The sequence below is a fragment of the Danio aesculapii genome, chromosome 21, assembly GCF_903798145.1.
Source record: "Danio aesculapii chromosome 21, fDanAes4.1, whole genome shotgun sequence".
Taxonomy (NCBI): Eukaryota; Metazoa; Chordata; class Actinopteri; order Cypriniformes; family Danionidae; genus Danio; species Danio aesculapii.
The window spans coordinates 30,423,530-30,448,620 of record NC_079455.1 but is presented as its reverse complement, the minus strand read 5'-3'; the positions used below and the strand labels follow the sequence as shown (position 1 = coordinate 30,448,620).

Genomic DNA, 25,091 nt, shown 5'->3' with positions numbered 1-25,091 from the left:
ACTGTACAAACTACTGTATTACTTTATTACATAAATCAGATGAACATTTTCATATTAGTCAATAATATTACTGTAATTAATTAAAAACTGAATAAATATAGATTTACACACATTTACTTAAGTAAATAAACAGAATAAATCATGGGCTAAAAATCTGCGGAATTCTGCGAAAATCTCTGGAATTCTGCGCGCGCAGAGTCCGTGTGGGCCTACGACCCTGTTAAACTCCTAGTGGTGGTAAACTTCTTATTATCCAAGGACGCTGTCTAGCGGTCACATAACCTAATAGCATGTTACTTGCTACTAACCACCCCCACGGCCAAAAGGTCCAGCATTTTTCCTTTTAATTATTTTATGTAATTTAATATTATATAATAATATTATATAATATATTTATATTCAATATATATATTCCTGTCACGTCTGTGTTTATGCGGCTGTTTGGTCACTTCATTTATTCTGATCAGATATCCGATCGCTCAAACCACTTCAGAATGATCTGGGATGCATTAAAGATGAAACTAGACAGGTATAATCATTCATAAATTAATATAAATAAAATAAATTATTACCTGGAGAAAGTCTGACCTGCGCCTGAAACACCTGTAGGTACGCTTTTACAGCCAAAATTCTATTAAAACATGTTTACTTTAAGCATAAAACATGTTCTAACTTTTCAGGTCTGTAGCCAGGGGGGTTCGGAAGACCCACCCCTCACTGACAAAGGACCAGAATTTGTCCCATACAATGAGCTCATTTGTCCTATTTTGACTGCTGCCATCTTATATAATGAAAATAATCAAGGCTTTAAGACCAAACGGAATCATTTGTCGGCTATTGCTTCGGTGGGACTATAATCTGATGTAAGAGAAGTCTTTCACTACTGTATTGTTTTTAAACAGAGAAAACATTTTACAGGTAACTTTTATTCTAAATCTTGGACCTTATTTCTGAAATAAAAATGAGCAATAAAAAGGTGTGAAGCACCAGAAGTGGACCATATTAAAATGATATGAATATATTTAGGTTATTGTTGATATCCGGGAATTTAAAAAATTACTTTTTTTTTAACCAAAGAGGCTAGAAAAATTCTGCAGAATTAATTATTATTATTATTTAATTATTATTTTTATTGAAATGGCCAAATTGTGACTGAGGACAGTTGCATGTGCTGGCCAGTTTGTTTTTTGTCTAATAAATGACAGTAGGCTACAGTTTTTTTTTTACTTTAAAACTTTAACAGATTTCTATTTTTTCCTAATGATATGATGTAATAAATTTGTTTTAATGTTTCTTTATTGCAATTTTTTATAAAATATTTTTAGTACATCAAAAAGTGTGGTTATGATGACATCTGACTAGTTAATCCAGCAAAAAAAAGTACTGCTTAAAATGTCACTAAAACACAGTATTTAAATCTCGTAGTTAAATAGAAACTGAGGCGTTTAACTGCAAAAAGGTCCACTTTTTGAAAAAAAAAAAAAAAAAAAAGAACCACCCCTCTCACCTGGCTGGCTACGGGCCTGACTACAGACAATTTAGCTTACCCAATTCACCTGTACTGCATGTCTTTGGACTTAAGGGGGAAACCGGAGCACCCAGAGGAAACCCACGCAAACACGGGGAGAACATGCAAACTCCAGAAATGCAAACTGACCCAGCCGGGACTCAAACCAACGACCTTCTTGCTGTGAGGCGATCGTGCTGGTCGCCACCGTGATGCCAGTCTGATAACATCTGATCCTAATATCAAATAAAAATATTTTAATTAATTAATTAATTTTCGGCTTAGTTCCTTTATTCATCAGCGGTAGCCACAGCGGAATGAACCGCCAACGTAACGAGCATATGTTTTACTTCCAGCAGCAAATCATCAGTGGGAAACATCTATACACACTCATTCACACACATACATATGAACATTTTAGCCTACCCAATTCACCTGTACCACAGTTCTTTTGGACTGTGGGGGAAACCGGAGCACCCGGAGGAAACCCATGCTAACACGGGGAGAACATGCAAACTTCACACAGAAATACCAACTGACCCAGCCGAGGCTCAACCCAGCGACCTTCTTGCTGTGAGGCGACAGTGCTAACCACTGAGCCACCATGTCGATGTTTGGTCTAAACATTTATTTTAAAATGTTCAAAAACATGACATTTTTAAACGATTTCGAAATAAATACATTTTTTTTATTTAAAAGAAATGTCACTAGTAGTTAACAGAACCTCACGGCCCCAGAAATAAATCAAGAAAAGCACATTATAAATCATAATCCAGACAATCTGAAAGCTTTAAAGTGCTGTCCTAATTATAACAATAAAACTTTTAAATAACTGTATTTTTTAGTTACTTAAAATACAATACAATTTACCATATGCTCACTGTTTTCCGTTGCTTAAAAGGAAAACATTTAATAAAATAATAATAAATAAAATATATCATGTGGTAAATATAAATAAAACTATTCGTAAAATACATCCATAAACCTTTCAGTTTGTAAATAATTTATGAATTATATGAAATATCACCACAGATTACTCAAACTATTAGTCAATGCAATGGGACACAAACAATGACGCCGTCAGACAACATATCGATTTTCCTCGTTTATTGGTGCTGTACTGTTTAAAGCAAAAAGGTACATCTTATATAGACACGAAAGTGTGTGTACAGGTCTTTTTACAGAACAAACGACTGTAAATATCCCATCAACAGTCACAACTGGAAACGCTCATATCTTTGGTGGGGAGAGAGGGTAATGAAAAGCAAATCTCCATGCGTTTATTATTCAATGTACAGGTTTCAAGCGATAATTTACAATCCATATTTACACGTGACATTGAGAGATCAAGGTAAAACAGACGTCCGTTATTATTACCCAAGAACAGAATGAGAGCGAGACATTAGTGTTGTGTGATGTTCAAATCAGAGAAACCTACTGAAACAAACACTTCATGCTGTACACAGCGATTTAAAATGACACAATATATCCAATGTCCATTTAGGCGACGATTAACATTTGATGGGGGTTTATTTTATGCAGATTTAAAAGCACAAATGCACTGCTTCTCAATGCAGAATAATCCAAACTGATCAGAAACTGAAAATGAGGAAAAAAGAAGTTGTTTTACTGGTATTAAAAGGAGGAAATGCATGTTATTATGAATGGCAACTGGCCTTCAGAGCTCGAAACAGACATAATAGCTTATATCTCACCATCAACACACACACACGCTTCAGTTTATTCAAAGAAAACTAATTAGCATGATCTCTAAACACACCAAATACATTCACACACATAAAAGTGAAGCAAAACTATAGGAAATCCTTCTCACTGCTGTCGAATTCAACTCAACACAACTCAACTCACTCCATACTGACAACGTACGAAATCAAATGAAAAACTAAATAGAACAACAAAATATTTTTCAGTGTTTCAGTTTTTGCTTTTTTTTCTCCTTTAAAGGCACATTTTAAAAAGGTTTTAAATATTTGAACACAAACATAATAATGTATGGAAGCTTGTTTCCGCTGGGGAAGAAATAAAATGTCAATTGTTACGTTTATATATCACAGTGCAGACCTTTGCTTAATAGAATTGTGAGTTTAATTGAGAATTTATAAATTATAAGTTTATATATCCAAATAAGTCGTCAGGATTGTGATGTGTACCTTCAGAATTGCGAAAAAAAGAGAAAGTAGTAAATAATAGCAAGATACACCTCAGAAAGTGTGAAGGTGTCATTTAAACCTGCAAATGTGACTAATAAAGTCATAATACGATACTGCAAAAACATAAACACACAATAAATATAAGATTATACATGGAAATGCTTGGAAAAAAAGCAAATTTAAAAATCTAATCTCTCAGAACTGCTGGAAAAGAAGTGAAATTGTGAGAAATAAATCATTTATTAATCATTAGCAAATAGTGAATTCATTATTTGCTAAGCATTAACTCTACATTAACAGATGTTAGTAAGCAGTTTATAAGTGCAGATACAAATACTCTATTCTTGCCTTATAAACACACATATAATGTACTTAATGATTGTATTTTCATACTTTTTCATTACTAAGTTAAGTATTTCATCATTTACAAATCGTTTTTTTGAGAGTAGCTGTTGGTTTTCAAAGATTATTCAGGATGCGCAAGTAAATGATTAATAAACTATTCAAATTAACATTTATATTTCTCATTATTCAGGCATATACTAACTAATAGTTCATTTGTATGTTGATAAATGCTTTAGTAACTCAACTTCATCCAGTTTTGTGACCTGATCTAAAGTGAGGACTATTTATGCTTTTTAAATCCCCTATAAATAACAATTAAAGGCTCAGTTTCAGAGTTTTTCTTAACATGAAAAAAGAAAAAACAACAACTTTATTCATTTCTATTCATCTGAAACTGTCTCAAAAAAACAAAACAAATCTGTGCAACCTTATCTAAAATAAAATGAGTGCACAGTTTAAACATCACTAAATAACATTGTTGTATCGTATTATATTGTTAAATTATTATATTATTATTATGCTTGTTGTTTTATCAAATGATGTTGTATTTTGACACTCATGTTACTCAGCAATGTTTAAACTTTACAGTAACTTTACTTTTTAGATAGGATTGCAAAGATGTATTGTTCATTTAATACTGAGCCTTTAATTGTCATTTATAAGGGATCTACAAAGCATAAATAGTCCTCATTTTAGATTAGGTCATAAAACCAGATGAATTTGAGTTAATAAAGCATTTATTAACAGAAACAATGAACTATTAGTATATGCCTGAATAATAATATATAAATATTGATTTGAATAGTTTATTAATCATTTACCAACTCATTCTGAATGATTCTAAAAGCCACCAACTACTCTTAAATACAAATGATTTATAAATAATGCAATATTTAATTTAGTCATGAAAAATTCACAGTAACAAAATATTAAAGTACAATTATTAAGCACATTTTAAATAAAGAATAGAGCATATATAAACAGCTTACTAACGTCTGTTAATGTAGACTTAACGCTTAAATAATGAATTCACTATTTGCTAATGATTAATAAATAAACTAAGTGTGTAGTTATTATAAAGTGTTCCCAAGTTTTTAATCCAGTTGCAAAAACAGGCTTCCATAAATTCATACACAACACAATTGAAATAAAGGCTAAAAAGCACTAACTCTATTACTTTACACAGAACATGTGCTGCTCACACTAAATAGTCCGCTCGTGTTTGAATGTCTTCAGCTGACTTATTCAAAAGAGCCCTCGAACAGTGCAGACAAACTCATCTTAAGACCTGTATTTAATATACCTGCTTCAGATCAAACACAGCTCACATCAACAACAGGATCATCTAGGCATGCACGACCCAAAAAGGACGTACATTCTGTCTTCAAACAAACACTAAAATGAGTATTAAAGTCCTAGTATAAATCAGGAATGGATAGCAAAACTGATATAAATCAGTTCCTTTTAAATAGTTTTTTTTTTAATGCTGCAAAAACACTACAGATTTTTTTTGGCTTGATATTTCTGCCTAAATAACAGCTGAAGGCCCTAAAAATTAAAACAAAGCCGAACTACATTCAGACAAGTGATTGCCAAACACAAAATAAAACACAATAATAGCTATCTCTAAAAAATTGGGGGACTTAACAGGTCATAAGAGATGTCCGAACACTGCACACGATATTAGGAAACAGGGATTTGACATGCTCTTGGTAAACATTCACTAAAGTGCTACAAAAGGTTTTGCTGGCTTTGTACAGTTTCCTTCTGTGAAACGATGAGAATGTATTTTAAATAATTGGCTAAATTAAATATTTTCTTCCTTTAAATAAATGGCTCATAATTTGGTGAGTGAATGTCTGATTGATCTCCTCTAATGGGAGAATTTGGGCCTTTTATAACATTCAAATGGTGCACAAATTCCGAAACATCCATCCAGGGATTATATACTCTTCAAACTAGACACTTGGAATGAAACCAACTAACCAATCAACCAACTTCAACCACACAAAACAGCTCAAACTCAACTAATAAATCACTAATAATCATCTTAAAAATCTTTCAGCGTCAGTCTGCAAGTCAATGTAGTGATAACTAAATCGAAAACCTAAAGAAACTGATGTTTTGTGGGTAAATCTGATCTCAGATCAACTAAGATTGCACAACCCATTTATAACACGCATCCTATTTAAGCCAACAAGTGCACCGAGGAACTACTCTTTAGAATGGTGGAATTAGGTTTGATGTGGACTCCAGACACAGGATTTACTCTGTCCTTCTGTGTCTGAGATGATGCAAAGTGGCAGAATTTTGTATCTGCGCTGTTTCGACATCAGACGAACTTGGTCCAATCAAGAGGCCCGTTCCCTCCCATAGAGAGCTCTGATAGGTGGAAATGGGAAAAGCTGCTGGAGGATGTTGCGAAAACGGGAATCTTACGGGTGAAACATCAGTGTGGCGAAGAGACTTTACACACAGAGACCCGACTGCAAGGCGGTGAGACGGCGTTCAATGCATTGCTTACCTGTAAGGAAACATTACAATGGTTATACAACTGCTCTTAAAGGAACTCTCCACTTTTTGTTTTGGAAATAGGGAAATAGGCTCCTTAAGAGTTTAAGCAGTTGACTTTTACCATTTTTTGAATCCGTTCAGCTCTTTTAGCTTAGCATAAATCATTGAATCAGATTAGGCTATTAGCTCTCTCAAAATATTATTTTCTTACACTCATCGGCCACTTTATTAGGTACACCTTACTAGTGCCAGGTTGGACCTCTTTGGCTTTCAAAACTGCCTTAATCTTTCGTGGTATAGATTCAATATTCCTCAGAGATTTTGATCCATGTTGACATGATAGCATCACGCAGTCGCTGCAGGTTTGTCAGCTGCACAGCCACGATGAGTTTGATGCTCTACTGGATTGAGATCTGGTCATTGAATTCTAATCTGGTGACAAGAAACCAGTCTGAGATGATTTGCGCTTTCTGACATGGCGCGTTATCCTGCTGGAAGTAGCCATCAGAAGATGGATACACTGTGGTCATAAAGAGATGGGACATGGTCAGCAACAATACTCAGGTAGGCTGTGGCATTGATACGATGCTCAATGGGTACTAATAGGCCAAAAGTGCGCCAAAAATATGTTGTTCATGTTATTGACACTAAATTCTGACCCTACCATCCAAATGTCACAGCAGAAATTGAGACTCATCAGACCAGGCAACATTTTTCCTATCTTCTATTGTCCAATTTTGGTGAGCCTGTGTGAATTGTAGCCTCAGGTTCCTGTTCTTAGCTGACAGGAATGGCTACAGGTGTGGTCTTCTGCTGCTGTAGCCCATCTGACTCAAGGTTGGACGTGTTGTGCATTCAGAGATGATCTTCTGCATACCTCGGTTGTAACGAGTGGTTATTTGAGTTACTGATGTCCTTTTATCAGCTCGAACCAGTCTGGCCATTCTCCTCTGACTTCTGGCATCAACAAGGCATTTGTGCCCACAGAACTGCCGCTCACTGGATATTTTCTCTTTTCTAGACCATTCTCTGTAAACCGTAGAGATGGTTGTGCATGAAAATCCAAGTAGATCAGCAGTTTCTGAAATACTCAGACCAGCCCGTCTGGCACCAACAACTATGCCTCTTTCAGAGTCACTTAAATCCCCTTTCTTCTCCATTCTGATGCTCAGTTTGAACTGCAGTAGATAGTCTTGACCATGTCTACTTGCCTAAATGCATTGAGCTGCTGCCAAGTGATTGGCTGATTAAAAATTTGCGTTAACAAGCAGTTAGACAGATTTACCTAATAAAGTGGCTGGTGAGTGTATTTAAAGCTTGACTCTTCTGTAGTTATATTGTGTACCAAGGCCAGCGCAATGATATTACAAAATAGCTTAAAAGAGTTCTCAGCTATTCATTGGTTTTTCCCCAGCAGGTAAGAGCGCTGCATAATATCATTGCGCCTGCTGCAGGCATGGTATGGAAGCTAAGTTCCTTGATTATTACGCCAAACAGACAATATAGTTCCTATCCTTATTGACTTAGAAAATAGCAACATTTCATTTTTTGTGGTCTTAGTACCTGATGCAAATACAGAATAGCCAAGTTTAAATAAGAAAATTATCAAATTCTTTTTTGATTTAAGTAAGATGCTAATGGTCTAATCCGATTCAATGATTAATGCTAAGCTAAGCTAACTGTGCTCCCGACAGACCTGGACATCGGATGAATGGATTAAAATGGTAGAACTTAACTCTTTAACTCTAGGTGACTTGTGTTCTTTTATAGTGCCCCTTTTATGTATTTGTATGTTCCTAAATTTGTATAGGTTTGCATCTTCCAAGGTCAAAATCAGTTTAATTTTCTCATAATACACACTGCATCATCTGCTATTTTTAAAAATTGTCTAAGATGGTTAATTCAAAGATCTGGCCTATCTAAACCCACCTGCTCTGATTGGTCAAACGATCCAGTCTGTTGTGACTGGTCTGCCACTTAATGTGCATGTTGGAAACCAAACAACCACTGCAATATCTTATTTCTAGCTCCTGATGTTTTCTCAGCACTTGTAAATGCAGTTTTATAAACTTTAAAATCAGCGCTTGTTTCACTGACTTAGAAGTGCATTTAAAGTCCATTTTATTTGCATAGCCTCATCCTGTTGACAGCAAGAACTAAACTTTCAGACCTCAGCAACAACTACAGAGTTTGTGGATCCAAGTAGACTTTTGCAGTCAGCCAATGAAAACCACAATCTGGCATTATAGACCTTTTTCTTGGAACGCAAAATTACCCATAATGCTTTGCATGTATGCGCGAGAAGAATGCTAAGAACTTCCGGTCTGCAGCTGATGTGTGTAAAAAGTCACATTTGGACAGCTTTGAAACAATTGTTTTAATCTATTTTACCTGTTTTTATCATCTAAACTGATACTGTGGTCGATCAGCGCCACCTCCTGGACTGATCATTTTAAAAAATGTGATCAAATAGGATGAAAAACAACTGCTGTGAGGCATTTTTCCCTCGTTGACAGGCGACATCTTCTGCTGTAAATGAAGCCTCGTCATCGCTAAAGTCACCTGTGCTGTCCCACTAGCACACAAATTTAATAACTGAGACAAAGTGAAAATAAACAGACATTTTGAAATGAAAAACACACCGTGGTAAATACAACACACTAAATAAAACATAAACAGCTCACGATTAAAATGAACATGCAAATCAGCCAGCAGAGTATCACTTACGGACTTTTATTGGTCATTTTTGTAAATTGCATGACATGCATACCTGTTAAGTTTCATGCCAGTAATCTGGTTTGCAGTGAAGTATTGCATGTGTGCGTGTGGCGTGTGTGTGTGTATTGATTGGCCGCTAGCTGACAGGCCGGGGAAACACACACACACGCACACACACTGTATTTCTGACGGCAGACACGTGAACTAGGAGAACGTTTTTTTCGCGCGCCTGAACCACATTTGACAGATTATAACAGCTTTAACACACACCTTTCGAAGTTGTGCATCACAAAAACACTCCGTAATCCACTCAAGACGCTATTGAAACCCATTTTCGGAGCGCAAATTATCGGTTGTAAACGCTGTAAACGGAAGTTCTTAGCATTCCACCGGAAGACGCTGGTCGCTATGGCGCCCTCCATGCAGCAGCCAAGAAAAAAGTCTATACAAACTTATGCAGGTTTGTGCAGGAAGTCTTAGAATTACCCATTTATTTCAATCAGAATCGGCTCTTCCTTTGGAGAGATAATATCTTCATTTATCTTACGGTTTCATTTTTGAAGCCTTGGTGATTTGTTTGACTTTACATTAACACTTTACAATAAGGTTGTATTAGTTAATGTATTTACTAGCATGAACAAACAATTAAGAATACATGTATTACTGTGTTTATTTATCTTATTTAATGTTAGTTAATAGAAATAAAGTTCTTCATTGTTAGTTAATGTTAACACGCATGAATTTGGATGTTAATATTGCATTAGTAAATGTTGAACTAAGATTAATAAATGTTTTACAAGTAATTCCCATTATTAGTTTATGTTAATAAATAAATTAACTAACATTAACTACAGAAAGCTTATTGTAAAGTGTAACTGCAAAATTATACATTTCATGAACTGTAGAATCTTAAAAAGAGCACTTTAAAAATATAACTTGATTTTTAGATTTTCTTTTGTTCTGTTCTAATGTTCTTTTCTCATGTCTATATTATTTGAATGTGCTGTGATGAGGAAATTTTATATTTAGTTATATGTGCCTTTCCAGAGACTATGTGACCAATTGGTCACCAACATTAGTACTTATAGATGGTGTGATGTTTCCCTTTTTTCCTTTTTCCCCTTACCTCCATCTATCTGTTGGCTTATTTTTAAGGATTACTATAATTTCTACAACCCATTGCAAATTTTTTGTAAAACTTGCCTTTGACTATGTCTGTAAAAGCACATCGTACCATCATTTTGATAACCTTAAATAAACATGTTACAAAAATAATAATAATAAAAAAAATATATAATAATAATAATAATAATATTATTATATATATATTATATATATATATATATATATATATATATATATATATATATATATATATATATATATATATATATATATATATATATATATATATATATATATATATATTTAACCTGAACTTGAAAGCTAACATGAAAACTAAGGTCTGTCAGTAGCTTGAATGTGTGCTTATACTCACACTTGCTAATGCTAAGGATGTCAGCCTGTTCTGTGAGGAGGAGCGACAGACCCTCCATGAGCAGCAAGGCCTTATGGTAGCGCTGAATTGATGCTTCCCCCTGATGAAACATCTCATCCAGAGCTGCAGCCTGCACCTGTAAGACCAGAACACCACTTAAATACACCTGATGTACAGTAGATAGAAGCTGAAATTCTCAAGGCATCAGCAAAAACACTTACAACATAGATATAATACAAGATACACATTTAACATCTTCATGAATTTCCAAGACATTCTTTGTCATGTCTAGGCTATATGGTCTCACCATCTGCACAGTGTGGCCGAAGAGGAGCCTTTCTGCAGTGATGCTGTTGATGTGGTCCATGAGTTTATGTTTTCGGGAGAAGAATCGCTCCAGCTGATTGCTCAGAGATCGACAGGACATCACGCTGGACTTGTACAGGTCATTCAGCCTCCTGACCACTGAGAAAAACAAACGTCATAGTGTAAACACCGCCTTAGTTTAACTGTATGTACATTATCAATGAATATGCATGCATGTACGTACAATATGTAATAAGCAATATGTATGTACAAGCTGATCTGCTTAATGGGAGAACTACAGTTGGTCACGATTAGTTGAAGTTGAATATTCTATGTGGTATAATTATTATTATTATTATTATTATTAAGTAACATATACGAAAAACACAATCATTTTAAGCAAACATGATGTGCCCAAATGGCATTATATTAAATTAACATATAAAAACAATGATAATTTTTCTTTTTTTTTTTAAGTTGTTAAACAAAGTGGCTTTCATCCCTTTTTGTCAGGTAGATTTAAACTTACATAGATGTGGACACGATTGTTGGTACCCTTCATTTTTTGTCCAGGCCAGTTTCATAAGTTTGTATTTGTGGAAACACAATTCGAAAGCAATATCTGATTTTATTAGTTTATTTTCAGTCATTTTTAATTAATCGTTATCAGTTTCAAGTTATTTCAGTGACCTGTGGGTTTTACTGTCTTCAATGGAAGCATACCAACAATTTTGTTCATATATATGAACCTGTTGAGAAAGATGAATGTCTATTAAGAAAATGTATGGAAACAGTTCTTCAAAGAACATGGCCACAGTTGTGCTTTACTATGATGAAGAGAAGATGGCGTGTCGGAACTGCTGACCTTGTTTAACGGTGCTTGAGGGGTACAATTTTCCCTGCTTGATTCCTTCCATGGCTGTTTGTAGTGAAGATGACAGAAGCTCTGCAGTCTTCATGTAAAGCACCAACTGCTCAGCATAACTGCAACATTACACTTTTAATTTAACAACACTCCAGAAGACAGATCTTTAGTCAGTCCTAATTGATGTTTTAATAAACAGTTACAAAACAATAATGACACACAGTTTGCATACACTTCTGCAGTCAAAAAGTCTAGAATAAATATCCAGTACCATCCATTCCTAGAAAGATCTGCTCACCTCCACTCTCGACTCAGAGAGCTGATCTGGTCGGCCATCAGGCTCTGTTGTTGGAGCAGGCTGGTGGAGGAGAGCTCAGTCTGGGCCATCTCTCCACTCCGAGTTCCTGCTACCTCCACCATACAGCGAGCAAAGTCCAGCATGAAGCGAAGCCTGCAAAGAGTCTCTGTGTGTTCCTGCTGCAGACGAGAGAGAAGTGTGGTGTTACACTCATAAATCACTTTGCAATAATGCGTCTGGCAATAAAAGAAAAATGCATTACTGTATTATTATTATTACGCAGCTAATTTGGTGCTTACTTCCATCAGGGTCTCCTCTGGTAGTTCAGGGGCTTCAAAAGTCACGGCTGAGATGGGGTCAGAGAAACCGTAGCGGGGACTCGAAGATCCCTCATAGCCATCCATGTAATTGCCTACTTGTGTGTAGCGGCTGGTGAGAGAGCCTACTGGACTAACGGAGCTTGAAGAGCCTGCTGTGGTGGAGCACCGAAAGGGTTCAGGGTCAGAGCTACTCTGAGGAATCTAAATGAATCAGAACTGGAGAGGAATAAATGAACTAACCAGAGAGCTTTCTTGAGCGAGAATTCTGCGGAGGTGTCCCTCCACTGGGTGGAGAACCAATGGTGAACACCACTCGAGCAGGGCTACCTGAGCCCACCACGATGCCCCCACCACCAGGTGGCGCTGAGAGAAGAAAAACAAGAATAAGAATCTGCATTTCAATTAGCGCTGCACAAAATATCTTTTTAGAATCGATATGGCAATGTATGATTCTGCAATAGTCACATCGCAGGAGCTGCAATGTTGAGTTGGGATTATAATTGTGGAGTGTAATTAATTGTGTATAAATATAATTGCAGAGTAAAGAGATTTTTATTTAGATGTGTTTTTAAGACCTGTGACTGTGCAGGAAGTTTGAAGCTTTCACAACGATTATTTGTATTTTATTATCTATACAATGAAGACTATACAGTCTTATTTTATGTATGATTATTGATTTTTTGTACCTAAATACTGTCAGATTCCACAGAAAACCCTAAAACATGGTTTATTTCATTTGCATCTTTATTCTGTTGTATCCATCTATGCTTGTAATTAGTTTTGTTTTATGTTTATGCATGATTAATTTCCCTACAAACTGATCCAAATTGATCTAAAACTATGAATTCTTTCCAATGTTGTGAAATTATTTTCATATTTCAATATATATATATATATATATATATATATATATATATATATATATATATATATATATATATACATATATATATATACATACATCACAGACAAACAAAATATCGTAATGTCTGTTTTTTTCCCAATATCATGCATCCTTACTTTAAAGTGACAAAAAAATGCATTATATTACAATATGAAAACAGCTTGAACAGCAGTTCCCTTTCATCGACAGCACTGTGTACCGGTCTGTACTTATTTCAGATTTGCTCGTTGTCGGGGAAACACTTCCATTTAGTTTAACCTAATGTGATAAAATAAAAGGATTTTTTTTAAAAAGCATATAGATCGAGGGTTCTCAATCTCGGTCCTGCATAATTTAGTTCTAACCCCAATCAGACACACCTGGGCTAGCTAATCAAGCTCTTACTAGGCTTTCTAGAAACACCCTTGTAGTAGGTGTGTTGAGGGAAGTTGGAGCTGAAATCTGCAGGACACTGGACATCCAGGAAATTGAGGGTGCTTTCACACCTGTTTTCTTCCGAAAGAGTAATTAAAATTGTTACAATGTTGCACTTTGTACGGTTCGCTTTCACACGGCAAAGTTTCTAAACGGAACCACGCTAACTGGGGTAACGCGCCAGGTTCCGAAACAAAAGTCTAGGTGTGAAAGCACCCAGAGAACTCCTGACATAGATAAATGACCATTTTTAAAAATGCCAAAACCTCTGATATAAATGCATCTCTGAGATCACAGGTCAAAACTGCTTTTTTTAATTGAAAGAGAAAAGCGGGTGAAAAATAGGGCTATGCTGTAGCACCATAGACTGTAAAATATATGGACGTAGTATCCGTGACGTCACCCATAGGTTTCTGAACACTGCAAAAGAAGCTACAAGTAGGCGCAGCCAACCGTTGCCATTTTGTTCGCGTGTCATCGCACCCATGGCGGGATACCAAACAAGATCAAAGAGGCGGAGAGTGAGCGTAGCTACAGACACCTGCTGGCATTTTGCTTGAACCTGGCTTAGACGGACTTTACTTTGGGAAAACGCTTAATACTTTATTGGCCGTGACTTGTTTTTATTCTGACCACAAGTTTAGACTTATTAAGTGTTTAGACTTTTAAAAACAATGTTGTAACACATTGAGCCACTAAACATTGTTCTTATGACGTTTTTCTACCGGAGGAAAACGCGAATTACATCCAAATACTTCAGATATAAAGTATTGTGTTAGTAAATGCAAGGCTATTGATGAAATCCAGACATAACACTGTATGATAATGCTTCAGATGACTGATCTAGATCCTACAGCTAATCAATCTGTCACATTCTGGGGTGCATTACAGGTCTAAAGAACATTATAAATGATAAATAATCTTAAATATAACAAATACATTTATAGAGATGGTATATAAGTATATAACTTTACTCACATGGGAAACGAGGCCACATGAATGGTTTGTGAGCACAATTAAGTGCACAGAGCATGCCATATTATCTGGTAATTGTAAGAAATAAGTCCAAAAGGCAGCTGACTGTGTAAAGCCACATAAAACAACACAAAAATATGATGAATATGGCTAATCTGCCGGAGTCAGCTGAGGTGAAGTGACGGCGAACAGCAAGACCTAGCTGTAACTCAAGTGGCCACGCCCTTAATTATGCAAACATAATATAACCTAATATAAAGGAAACGGATGAATTACAAAAAAATTCACCCCTCACAGTTATCATGAAGGGTAATATTAGCTATATAAACCAAAATCGTTCTTTGTACCAGGCTGTAAACACCTTTTTTCTGATGTAATGTTGGCCATTCTAACAGTGGGCTCAATTGAAATTTGGTCTATTATGGAGCCAGGACTAGCGGAATTTTCATGAATTGCAGTTTCAGTTGCTTCCGTATTGGCTTCCCGAGGGAGAGCCGCTTGTGTACCAGACGTTTTACCCTCTCTTCAGCGGCAGTGGCTTTCAGAACAGAAGCAGGAAGCGACGTGCTATGAAATTTCCTTTTAATTGTTGCTACGCCAACCTAATTTCACCAAGTAGGACAATGTTCCTGGATTAACATCTATGCTATTCATTCATTTTCTTTTCGCCTTAGTCCTTTTATTAATCAGGTATTGCCACAGCGGAATGAACTACCAATTTATTGATGCCGGTTGCCCTTCCAGACACAACCCAGCACTGGGAAACAGACATATACACTCTTTCACACACATACACTACGGCCAATTTAGTTTATTCAATTCACCTATAGTGCCTGTCTTTGAACTGTGGGGGAAACCGGAGCACCCGGAGGAAACCGGAGCACCCGGAGGAAACCCACGCAAACACAGGGAGAACATACAAACTGCCAACTGACCCAGCCAGGGCTAACATTAACAATATATAATAATAATATATAACAAGTTATTTTAAATAGCGGACCTGTGATGTCGATGGCTCTGTCAGTGTTGAGATTCTCCATGCTGCCTCGTTCTCCTCTCGGTCCTCCAAATGCTGCCATCAGCAGCACATCAGACAGGCGGCCAGCGCTTTGAGACCTGTCACAGGAAGAAAAAATTATGTCAAAAGACAGAACACAAGACAAGGAAATATGAAAACATTTGAAATACAGACATTTTACAATATAATTAATAGTACTGTTCCAAAATGAGATAAGCAGACTAACTTTTTCAAAGAGCTTACAAGTAATTTAAGAGGTTACAATTAGTTTACAACTCTGCCTATGCAAACAGCAAAGAAGTTTACAATTTTTTTTACAAGGTTTGTAGTGGTGAAAAATCCACCCAACTCTTCTTCTCTTACCTCCCAAATCCTTTCCTCTCCTCGGGCTGGTAGGCAGGTGACAAACTAGGCTCTCCCTGAGCTGTTCTGAGGCCTTGCTGGGTCAAAAATGTGACCATGTTTGGGGAACTCGGAGGCTTGGGAAACTCAAACGGGGGCATGGCCTGAGAGGGAGAAAGGAGAGGATATTTTTACATTATTTGTTATTCTTTGATATTTATGCATTTTGCAATGCACAGACAGTACATACAGTTGGAGTCAGAATTATAAGCCCTGCAGTTCAATTGTAATTCTTTTATATTTTTTTCTCCAATTTCTGTTTAAAGGAGACAATATTTTTTCCAACACATTTCTAAACATAAAATTTTTTATAAATAATTTCTAATAACTGATTTCATTTATCTTTGCCGTGATGACAGTACATAATATTTTATAAGATATTTTTCAGGATGCTAGTATTCAGCTTAAAGTGCAATTTAAAGACTTAATTAGGTTATCTAGGGAACTTCGGGTGATTAGGCAAGTCACTGTAAAACAATGGTTTGTTCTGTAGAAAATCAAAAAATATATATTGCTTAAGGGAGCTAATAATACTGACCTTAAAAAAAATTTTAAACCGCTTTTATTTTAGCCGAAATAAAACTTTCTCCAGAAGAAAAAATATTATCGGAAATACTGTGAAAATTCCAAGTCAATTCTTTCTTTTAGGAAATAATAATAATAATAATAGTAAGGAAATATAGCCATAGCCGTATATTGGTTGTATTCTTCCTGACTCTCTCTCCTTCTCTGTGCCTGTTATTTCTGTTTGGTCTCCCATCGCGACAGCTGATTGGTCAGGAGACCGATGTGGCATGGTCATAGAAAAAGGACGCCAGGAAGAACTGAGAGGAAGTGCAATTTTCCTTTGCTCTCGTTTTTGTGTGTTTTTGCTGACATGATTTTGATTTTAGTTGTTTTTGCTTAACTGTCATGTGGGTAAAAATATTTTGCACCACTTTTGCCCACTTTGAGAGTTCTGTGATTTTTGTACATTGTTATTTGGTTTGATCTGTTTGTTACTTTGTTGGCCCAGCTCTTTCCAGTCATACTGAGCTTAATCTCTCATCAAATTCACTCTTTTCTTTAGAGTAAGGTGGATAGGGAAGATGTCGTACGACTTCCACCATGCAAACACGTAGGAATAGGCTTCTGGTAGTACCTAGAATAGCAAAGTCGAGTAAAGGAGGTCGAGCCTTCTCATTTATAGCTCCTAAACTCTGGAATAGCCTTCCTGATAACGTCCGAGGCTCAGACACACTCTCCCAATTCAAAACTAGATTAAAGACCTATCTGTTCAGTAAAGCATACACTTAGTGCACCACTTAGGGGGCTTCCACACAGGTTATGCATCTTGCTGATATACACTATGAACATCAGCTACGCTAATTATTTTCTTTATTCTCCATTTCCACCTGGGGATACTCTTCCCGAGGCCCCCAGACTATGCAGAGTCACTGATTCGATCCAAGACCAACGACGAGATGATCCCAAGGTTTCCATATCCTGGACCTGGCCGAATCCAGAACAACTACTGCGATGGTCATGGAAGAGTGGAGAACATGAGACTGTTTCCTATGACGCTCCAGAGACAGACGAGTCTTCGCTGAGGCCAGCTTCCAGCCTCCGCCACTGAGACTGCAGCTCTGCACAAGACGTTTGGCCAGCGGAGAAATTAAAATGGTCGTGCCCAACTGAGTCTGGTTTCTCTCAAGGTTTTTTTTCTTCACTTCCGCCTTTAGTGAAGTTTTTTTTTCCCTCTCCGCTGTCGCCACTGGCTTGCATGGTTCAGGATCTGTAGAGCTGCGCATCGATGGATTTGCTCTTCAGTATTTGGACTCTCAGTAGTGATTATTAAACCACACTGAACTGAGCTAAACTGAACTGAACTTAAACACTAAAAACTGAACTACACTGTTCCTATTTACTGTGACCTTTTATGTGAAGCTGCTTTGACACAATCTACATTGTATAAGCGCTATACAAATAAAGGTGAATTGAATTGAGGAAATTTATTGTTAGATACACAAAGTAAAAGGTGAATGCCATCTTTTTTTATTTAATCTACTGTTGAGAATAGGGAAGAATACGGCGCACTGCACTGAAGACTTTTCTTTTATTTGCATATACTTTCTAGCGAGGTAACGGGGTTATTCATGAGTTAGAATTGTTTTGTTATAATTCTTTCTTTTGTTTGGCTTCACTATCATCCCCTTACCCCCGAGTTGAACTAATATTTGTTTGATACTTTCTTTTCTTTTCTTTTTTTACTTGCAACTTTATTACATTTTTTTCATTATTTTAAATATTTCTTTAAATATATTTTATTTTAAATATTTCTTAAATTCAGATAAACTTTTGCACCGAATTTAATACCTTATAAAATAGCATTACATACTTTTTAATACTTTTTCAGGGCCTTAAATTTCTAAATTGATTTATCAATTTTTAGTAGTTTTTAAGACCTGATATAAAAAGAAAAATGACTGACCCCTTCATTCATTCATTCATTCATTCATTTTATTTTCTGCTTAATCCCTTTATTAATCAGGGGTCGCCACAGTAGAATGAACCACCAAATTGTCCAGCATATGTTTCATGCAGCAGATGCCTTTCTGTAACCCATCACTGGGAAACCTGACCCCTGACTTCTCTTGTGTAATGTATATACGACAAGATCATGGACATGTACAGAGAGAATTAAATCTTACTCTTGAAGGAGAACCCAGGATGGTTGGTAGGGGGTTGCGTTGCATAAGTTCACTGAGCCTGGGTGAGGAGTGCAGGGTCCTGAAGGGCATCACGTTTGCCTGAGGGGCTACCACTGGATCTGAGTGCTGCTTTCTGATCTTCTGCCTGCAGCCACCAGCCGCCTCCAGCAAACAGGGGGCGCTGTTGAGCCGCGTGCCCAGACCCTGCTGCTGAGGCCAAGTCTTGCTTTCTGAACACATACAGACATAAAGAGTGCAAGATAAGCCATTCGAAAAAACATAATTTTTTGTTATAGAAGTACAGGATATGCAGAACGGTGTACTTTTTGTGCTTTTTCAGTAGCACTGGTTCTGAAACCATTTTCCTTTTGGGTCGGTTAAAACATTTTAACCCATGAATCAAACCCACAGCTAAAATGGTAATCATGGCATTGGCAACATTGATTTAAACTTTAAAAAAATAAATATATACACACATTTTTGGCCCTTTTTGCTTTGATTATAAATAGACAGTGTATATATAAGAAGCAAAGTTGGAGAGAGGAAGGGCCGTGATTTAACTCGGGACACCCCGGGTTACAGATGCACTATGTTTTGGCATGCTTCCCAGCAGGCTATCGGCACCAACATATTCAAATACTTAAGTATTCTGAGAGTATAGCGAGACAGACTTGATAATGTCATTTGCTATGCTTTATGGGAGTAGGCGAAGCTAATAATGGAGTTTCTGTACCACTAATTAAATTATTACACTGTTTTACAAACACAAACGGATTAATGCGAAATTAGCAAAGGCATATTCAATCTTTTAACCTCAGGGCTCACAACATGCCTTTCTTCAAAGGTTCATCAGTTACTACTTAAAATCAATTTCCCTATGGATGAAATGAATGTATGAAAGGAATGGGGTTTTCTATAGAGATATGGGGATATACAGTTGAAGTCAGGATTATTGGAAGAATTCTTTTATATTTTTTTCCACAATTTCTGTTTAAAGGAGAGAAGATCTTATCTAAACATAATTGATAACTAATTTCTAATAACTGATTTTTTTTAATCTTTACTATGATGACAGTACATCGTTTTTACTAGATCTTTTTCAAGATACGAGTATTCAGTTTATGGCCCGTTTCCACTGAGTGGTATGGTACGGCTCGGTTCCGTATGATTTTATGGTCGTTTCCACTGTCAAAAGGTAACATAAAGCAAAGCATACCACTTTTTGAGTACCATTTGCAAAGGGCACCTAGCATGACAAAAGGGTACCAAATGGCGGACCTAGACGTGTAGCTGAATGCTATTGGTTTACAGAGATATGTCATTCACTCGTGGACAAGCAGGAGAATGAAAACAAAGGTAGGGCCATTTTTAAAAACACAGGCGAGACATTACACCGTAATAATATATATATATATATAATAACGAGCCATGGTCAACGAGAGTTTAAACAAACCTTGTCACAGTCTTGATGAACAGCCACAAAGCCAAGAAGAACAAAATCTGCTGTGACCTGTTGTTTTACGAGCCCGTCTAACAGCGCGAGTGGTTTCACTTTCTCCAGAGAGCTTGCTACATGTCTTTATATTAGAAATAAGGAACTTCTTGCGCTGATGATAATAACGTGCACATGATTATTGAAGTGCTTCTGACATCCGATTTATTCAGAATCAGACAAACGTGAGAGTGAAGTGCGAAAAAACAAATGATCCTTTCAGCAACCTAAAACATGAACAAACTGCCATGTTTAACTATTATCATCTCCTTTTGGACTATTATGAACTCAGAAATGACGGAACAAGAGGTTAACGTCACAACACCAGCTTCAACGTGTGCTGGTGAAGATTTGATAAAGGTGACCCGTACCGTACCACTCAGTAGAAATGGGCTTTTAAAGTGCTATTTAAAGGCTCAACTAGGTTAATTAGGTTAACTAGGCAAGTTAGGGTAATTAGCAAAGTCATTGTTTAACAATGGTTTGTTCTCTAGTCTAGACAATTGAAAAAATATATATATTGCTTAAGTGGGCTAATAATATTGACCTTAAATGGTTTAAAAAAAATTAATCTGTTTTTATTTCAGGAAAAATAAAACAAATAAGACTTTATCTAGAATAAATCTTTTTTTTATAGGAAATACTGTGAAAATGTCCTTGCTCCGTTAAATATTACTTGACACATAAGTGTGAATAACTTTGCCCTCAACTGTATATAGGGATATGAAACAATGTCCAAATGTCCATTTAAAACAAGTACAACAACAACAGAAGTCTATTAAACGTAGGAAGTATTTTACCTCCACCACGAGAGCCCCTGTGACCCACTTCTGCACTCACTGGGCAAACTTGGCCTGGCAATTCAGGAATGGTGCCCACTTTTAAGACAAAAGGAGAGCAGAGAGGTAGAGAGTTTGTTAAAAAAAACCCCACATGGATAGTCTTTAGCAATAGTTTAGGCAAAATAAAGCAGCACTCACCTTGTGGAGAGAGCTGGAAGGGTTTGCTGCCTCCTGTGGAAAGCCTGCGGGACATGACAGCAGAACCAGACCGTGGAGGAGAAGGCCCTGTCCTTCCGCAGACCAAAGAACTCCCGCTACTGCATCTCTGAGCCATGCCAGATCTGTGCCGGAAAGAAAAAGATATTTAAACTCCAAATCACCTGAAACAAAGTTGATTGAAAATCTGCACGTTTGGAATAATAAGGAAATATGACATTTATATATAATTATATTACATAAAAAAAACTTTGTGGGTGTTTCCAGAATGTTTATTATATAGAATAAATTAACCTTTATTTTAAGAACAACAACAGAAAATGAAAACACTTAGAATTAAGTTTGAATATTTGTTTTATAGAGTCAAAACAATGCGTTAGACGTATTGTTAGAGATGTCCTGATCAGGTTTTTTTGCCCTCGAGTCCAAATCCGACTCTACCCGTATCTACCAATACTGAAACCAGATTCAATACTTTTACAATACATCAAAAAAGAATAAAGAAGAGTGAAGAAACAGATCCAAGATGGAGTCAATCCAATGTGTGGTAAGGCTTGGTAGAGACATGGGAGCTAAGGACAAACTCCAAATGTCTGTGGTGAACAAAACATGGGGTACATTTTATAACAGGACAAGAAGTTCGTCAGAAAGCTTCTTATTAAGGGCTGGCAGAGCTTTCTCTGTGAAATAGTGGCAAGACGGCCACTTTGTTGTGTTAAATGTAGCCTTTTCCTTTCCACCTCTTGCAATGCCAAAATTACATTTCTCACAATGTTGCTTGCAATGGCAATGTTGTCGTCATCAACTTTAAAATACCTCTAGACCACAGACATACTCATGCTTTCCATTTCAAGTTGCTTCCGTGTTCTACTTTGTTGGTATTTAACCAAACCAATAGCGTCTCTGCAACAAAGTGATGTCATGCCGCATGCATTGCTGTTTCTGCGTGAAGTCAAGAAACAGGTCTAACTCTGTGCCACTGCAAAATTATAGATGTTTAAAAAAAATAATGAGAAATAAATATATATATATGAGTCCTGATCGGGATGTAACATCCGATTCTGAAACCATATGACCGATTTACAATCACATGATCCGATCTGGACATCCCTACATATTGTGGTCTGGTTTAGGCAAAAATAAAAGAGTATACTAAAGTATTGAGGGCTACAACACAGAATTTCAGAGAGGTAAATAAATACATTTCATTAGCTGAGAAAAGCATTATTATAATTACATACAAGAGAATAATTTATGATGTTATTATTCGATTTGCTGCAAAACATGTTGGATAAAAATAAAAAGTCTGATGCATAACTGAGATTGCCATTACCTTAAAATTCAGTAAATTAATTTTCCTCCCTGTACTGCATGGCCAATTCAATTCAAACAATTACTTCTGAATTTCTAGGGAAATGTTTGATGTTGCTTGATGAGATGTGCCTTCACTCACCTTGGAGAACCCTCTTGACCTGGGAACTGGAAGTTTTGCTCCATGCGCTGGTAGTTGTGAATCTGTGTGGGCACTGGAATGGGTACAGACTGCCCATAGTTGCCATAGTTACTCCCAGAAAACTCACTCGGCCTGCTGAGAATGAGCCGGAAATCAAAAGTAAAGGCAAAGCCAAAGAAATGGAGTGATTAAACAGAAATAAGGACAGGGAAGGCATAAAAGAGCAGCCATCAATATACCTTCCAGCTCCTGATCGATAAAAACATTTCAAGTATCAAATCACATTTAAAAAAAAAAAAGCTAAACAGTAAGACGCAGATGCTGGGAGTTGCTGTCTATTGTGTGTGGCTGTGGCTTTCATGGGCCGTGTTTAATAATGGAGGAGAACAGGACGAGCTGTGCCCATCAAAGATGCAATTCTCAAGCCAATCTGGGACTCATTTCCCTTGAGGCGAAGGCCCCGATCTTCAATGACCCAGAAACCAAACACTGAAAATATTAGCTAGACAGTAGAGGAAGTCTTGGATGTAAAAATATGCCGCCAAAAACTGCTTATTGTTTCTTATCATAACAACAAAAAAGTGAGAAAAATAATATATTAAGAAAATGCACTGGTGGGTTGTGTGAATCTTAATGTGTGAATTTAAAGGCAAAACATCACCCTTTATAAGGGGTTTAAACACAGTTGTGTGGTAACTGTGTGAATACAGCCAGCCTTTAAATGATACAAATTACTTTATTATACTTTTTTATAATCACACTTGATAAAAACTGCAGAAACACTTTGGTTGACATTGTCCCTTTGTCATCAGATGGTGGAAAACCCACCCATCAGTAACGATCTCTGCCTCATTAGCATAGACAGCCCTGAGTGAGAAGCAGCTGAGCATTTTAGCATCATACCAGCTGAAGATAATGTCAGCGACTAAGAGGTTTAGGATGCACAAATGAACACTGCAGTCTCCATAGATTTCCTTCTTCTAAACCAGTGGTCCTCACTTTTTTATCACCGCAGACAAACAAAATGTTGCTGCAACCTTTTTTTTCCAAGTTTTATTTATTGAGAAAATTAAAAAGCACTGCAGTGTTCGTCTGAGATGATTAGTCTACCAAAATGTATATATTCAATACAAAATAAGAAGCTGTTCGGTCAGTTCTTGTCATGTGATTTGGTGCGCTCGCGGCATTCTCAATATGTTTTAACTGAGTGGGCCTGGAAGGCGCTGTGCGTGTCGCTCCCAATATGCACATGCCTCCATGTGAAATACGGACTTGCACGTGGAAAAGATGCAATATGTGAACGGCTGCCATTATTTGTTATCTCCAGCAGTTGATTTTTTGCACGCTGGATTCAGGTGATTTATTGACAAATGGGTTGGGGTACTGGTCTGAGGGTTGGGGACCAATGTTTTAAACCACATTTGACTTTTTCAGTTTTTCACAGAGATAACGTTAGTTCTGTTTTGAATCTGCCACTATGCTGATGCATCTGTGTTTGTAGCTCCGCCCCCTTTTGAAAAGCGGGCTAGAAGCACAATCTCATTTGAATTTAAAGCAACAGTCACCGAAAACGGCACAATTTGGATCAAAGCCTAAAAGTTCTAAAACATTATTTGTGGGGTATTTTGAGCTGAAACTTTACATACACACTCTAGGGACAGCAGATACTTATTTTACATCTTTAAAAATGCAGCATAATAGGTAATATAATAAAATAAATAACAATAAATAACAAATAAAATAAATAACAACACAAATATAAATAAATTACTGTATGACTAGTCAACTATTGTGGCCCATCCCAACTTGTTTGCAAAAAATGAGAGCTATTTTGGTAGTTAATTTCTTTCTTTTTTGTTTCAAAGGGCAGATCGTACCCGCTGGGTCCTGGAGAGCTGCTGAAGGATGGAGAGCGTGGCGGAGTCTTTCCTTGACTGCACTGACCTCCAGACGCCAGAAGAGAACTCCTACAGCAAGATACAGACGGGGAATATTAACAGTGGATTCATGACAAACATTACTCTGAAATATGTTAGGGTGATTAGTTAGTCAAGGAATCTACTCCATTTAATTGTAGCAAACTGAAATTTCAATTGTGCAAAGCGTACACAATGTGAAGGCTCTTAACAGCTCCTTATTATACATCACATATATCACAGCACAAAAAAAAAGTTTTGTTGTGGCTAGAAGGGATACACCTGCA

At 36.7% G+C, this 25,091-nt stretch overlaps 1 protein-coding gene across 2 annotated transcripts in view; it reads right to left on the bottom strand.

Moving 5' to 3' along the window:
* Window positions 1-5,064: 5,064 nt before the first annotated feature.
* ulk1b (unc-51 like autophagy activating kinase 1) overlaps window positions 5,065-25,091 on the bottom strand; it is a 42,168-nt gene continuing 22,141 nt past the window's right edge. Inside the window, exons 15-28 of one of the 2 annotated variants that reach the window (XM_056445932.1) lie at window positions 24,766-24,855; window positions 22,889-23,023; window positions 21,418-21,560; window positions 21,238-21,315; window positions 18,946-19,175; window positions 16,217-16,359; window positions 15,836-15,951; window positions 12,783-12,905; window positions 12,522-12,694; window positions 12,223-12,401; window positions 11,925-12,043; window positions 11,061-11,218; window positions 10,754-10,889; window positions 5,065-6,547 (exon numbers count right to left, since the gene is read on the bottom strand). In XM_056445932.1, coding sequence (XP_056301907.1) covers window positions 6,492-6,547; window positions 10,754-10,889; window positions 11,061-11,218; window positions 11,925-12,043; window positions 12,223-12,401; window positions 12,522-12,694; window positions 12,783-12,905; window positions 15,836-15,951; window positions 16,217-16,359; window positions 18,946-19,175; window positions 21,238-21,315; window positions 21,418-21,560; window positions 22,889-23,023; window positions 24,766-24,855 — 1,879 coding nt within the window. In that variant the 3' untranslated portion in view covers window positions 5,065-6,491. The remainder of the gene's footprint in view (window positions 6,548-10,753; window positions 10,890-11,060; window positions 11,219-11,924; window positions 12,044-12,222; window positions 12,402-12,521; window positions 12,695-12,782; window positions 12,906-15,835; window positions 15,952-16,216; window positions 16,360-18,945; window positions 19,176-21,237; window positions 21,316-21,417; window positions 21,561-22,888; window positions 23,024-24,765; window positions 24,856-25,091) is intronic. The other variant, XM_056445933.1, reaches the window with a different exon arrangement.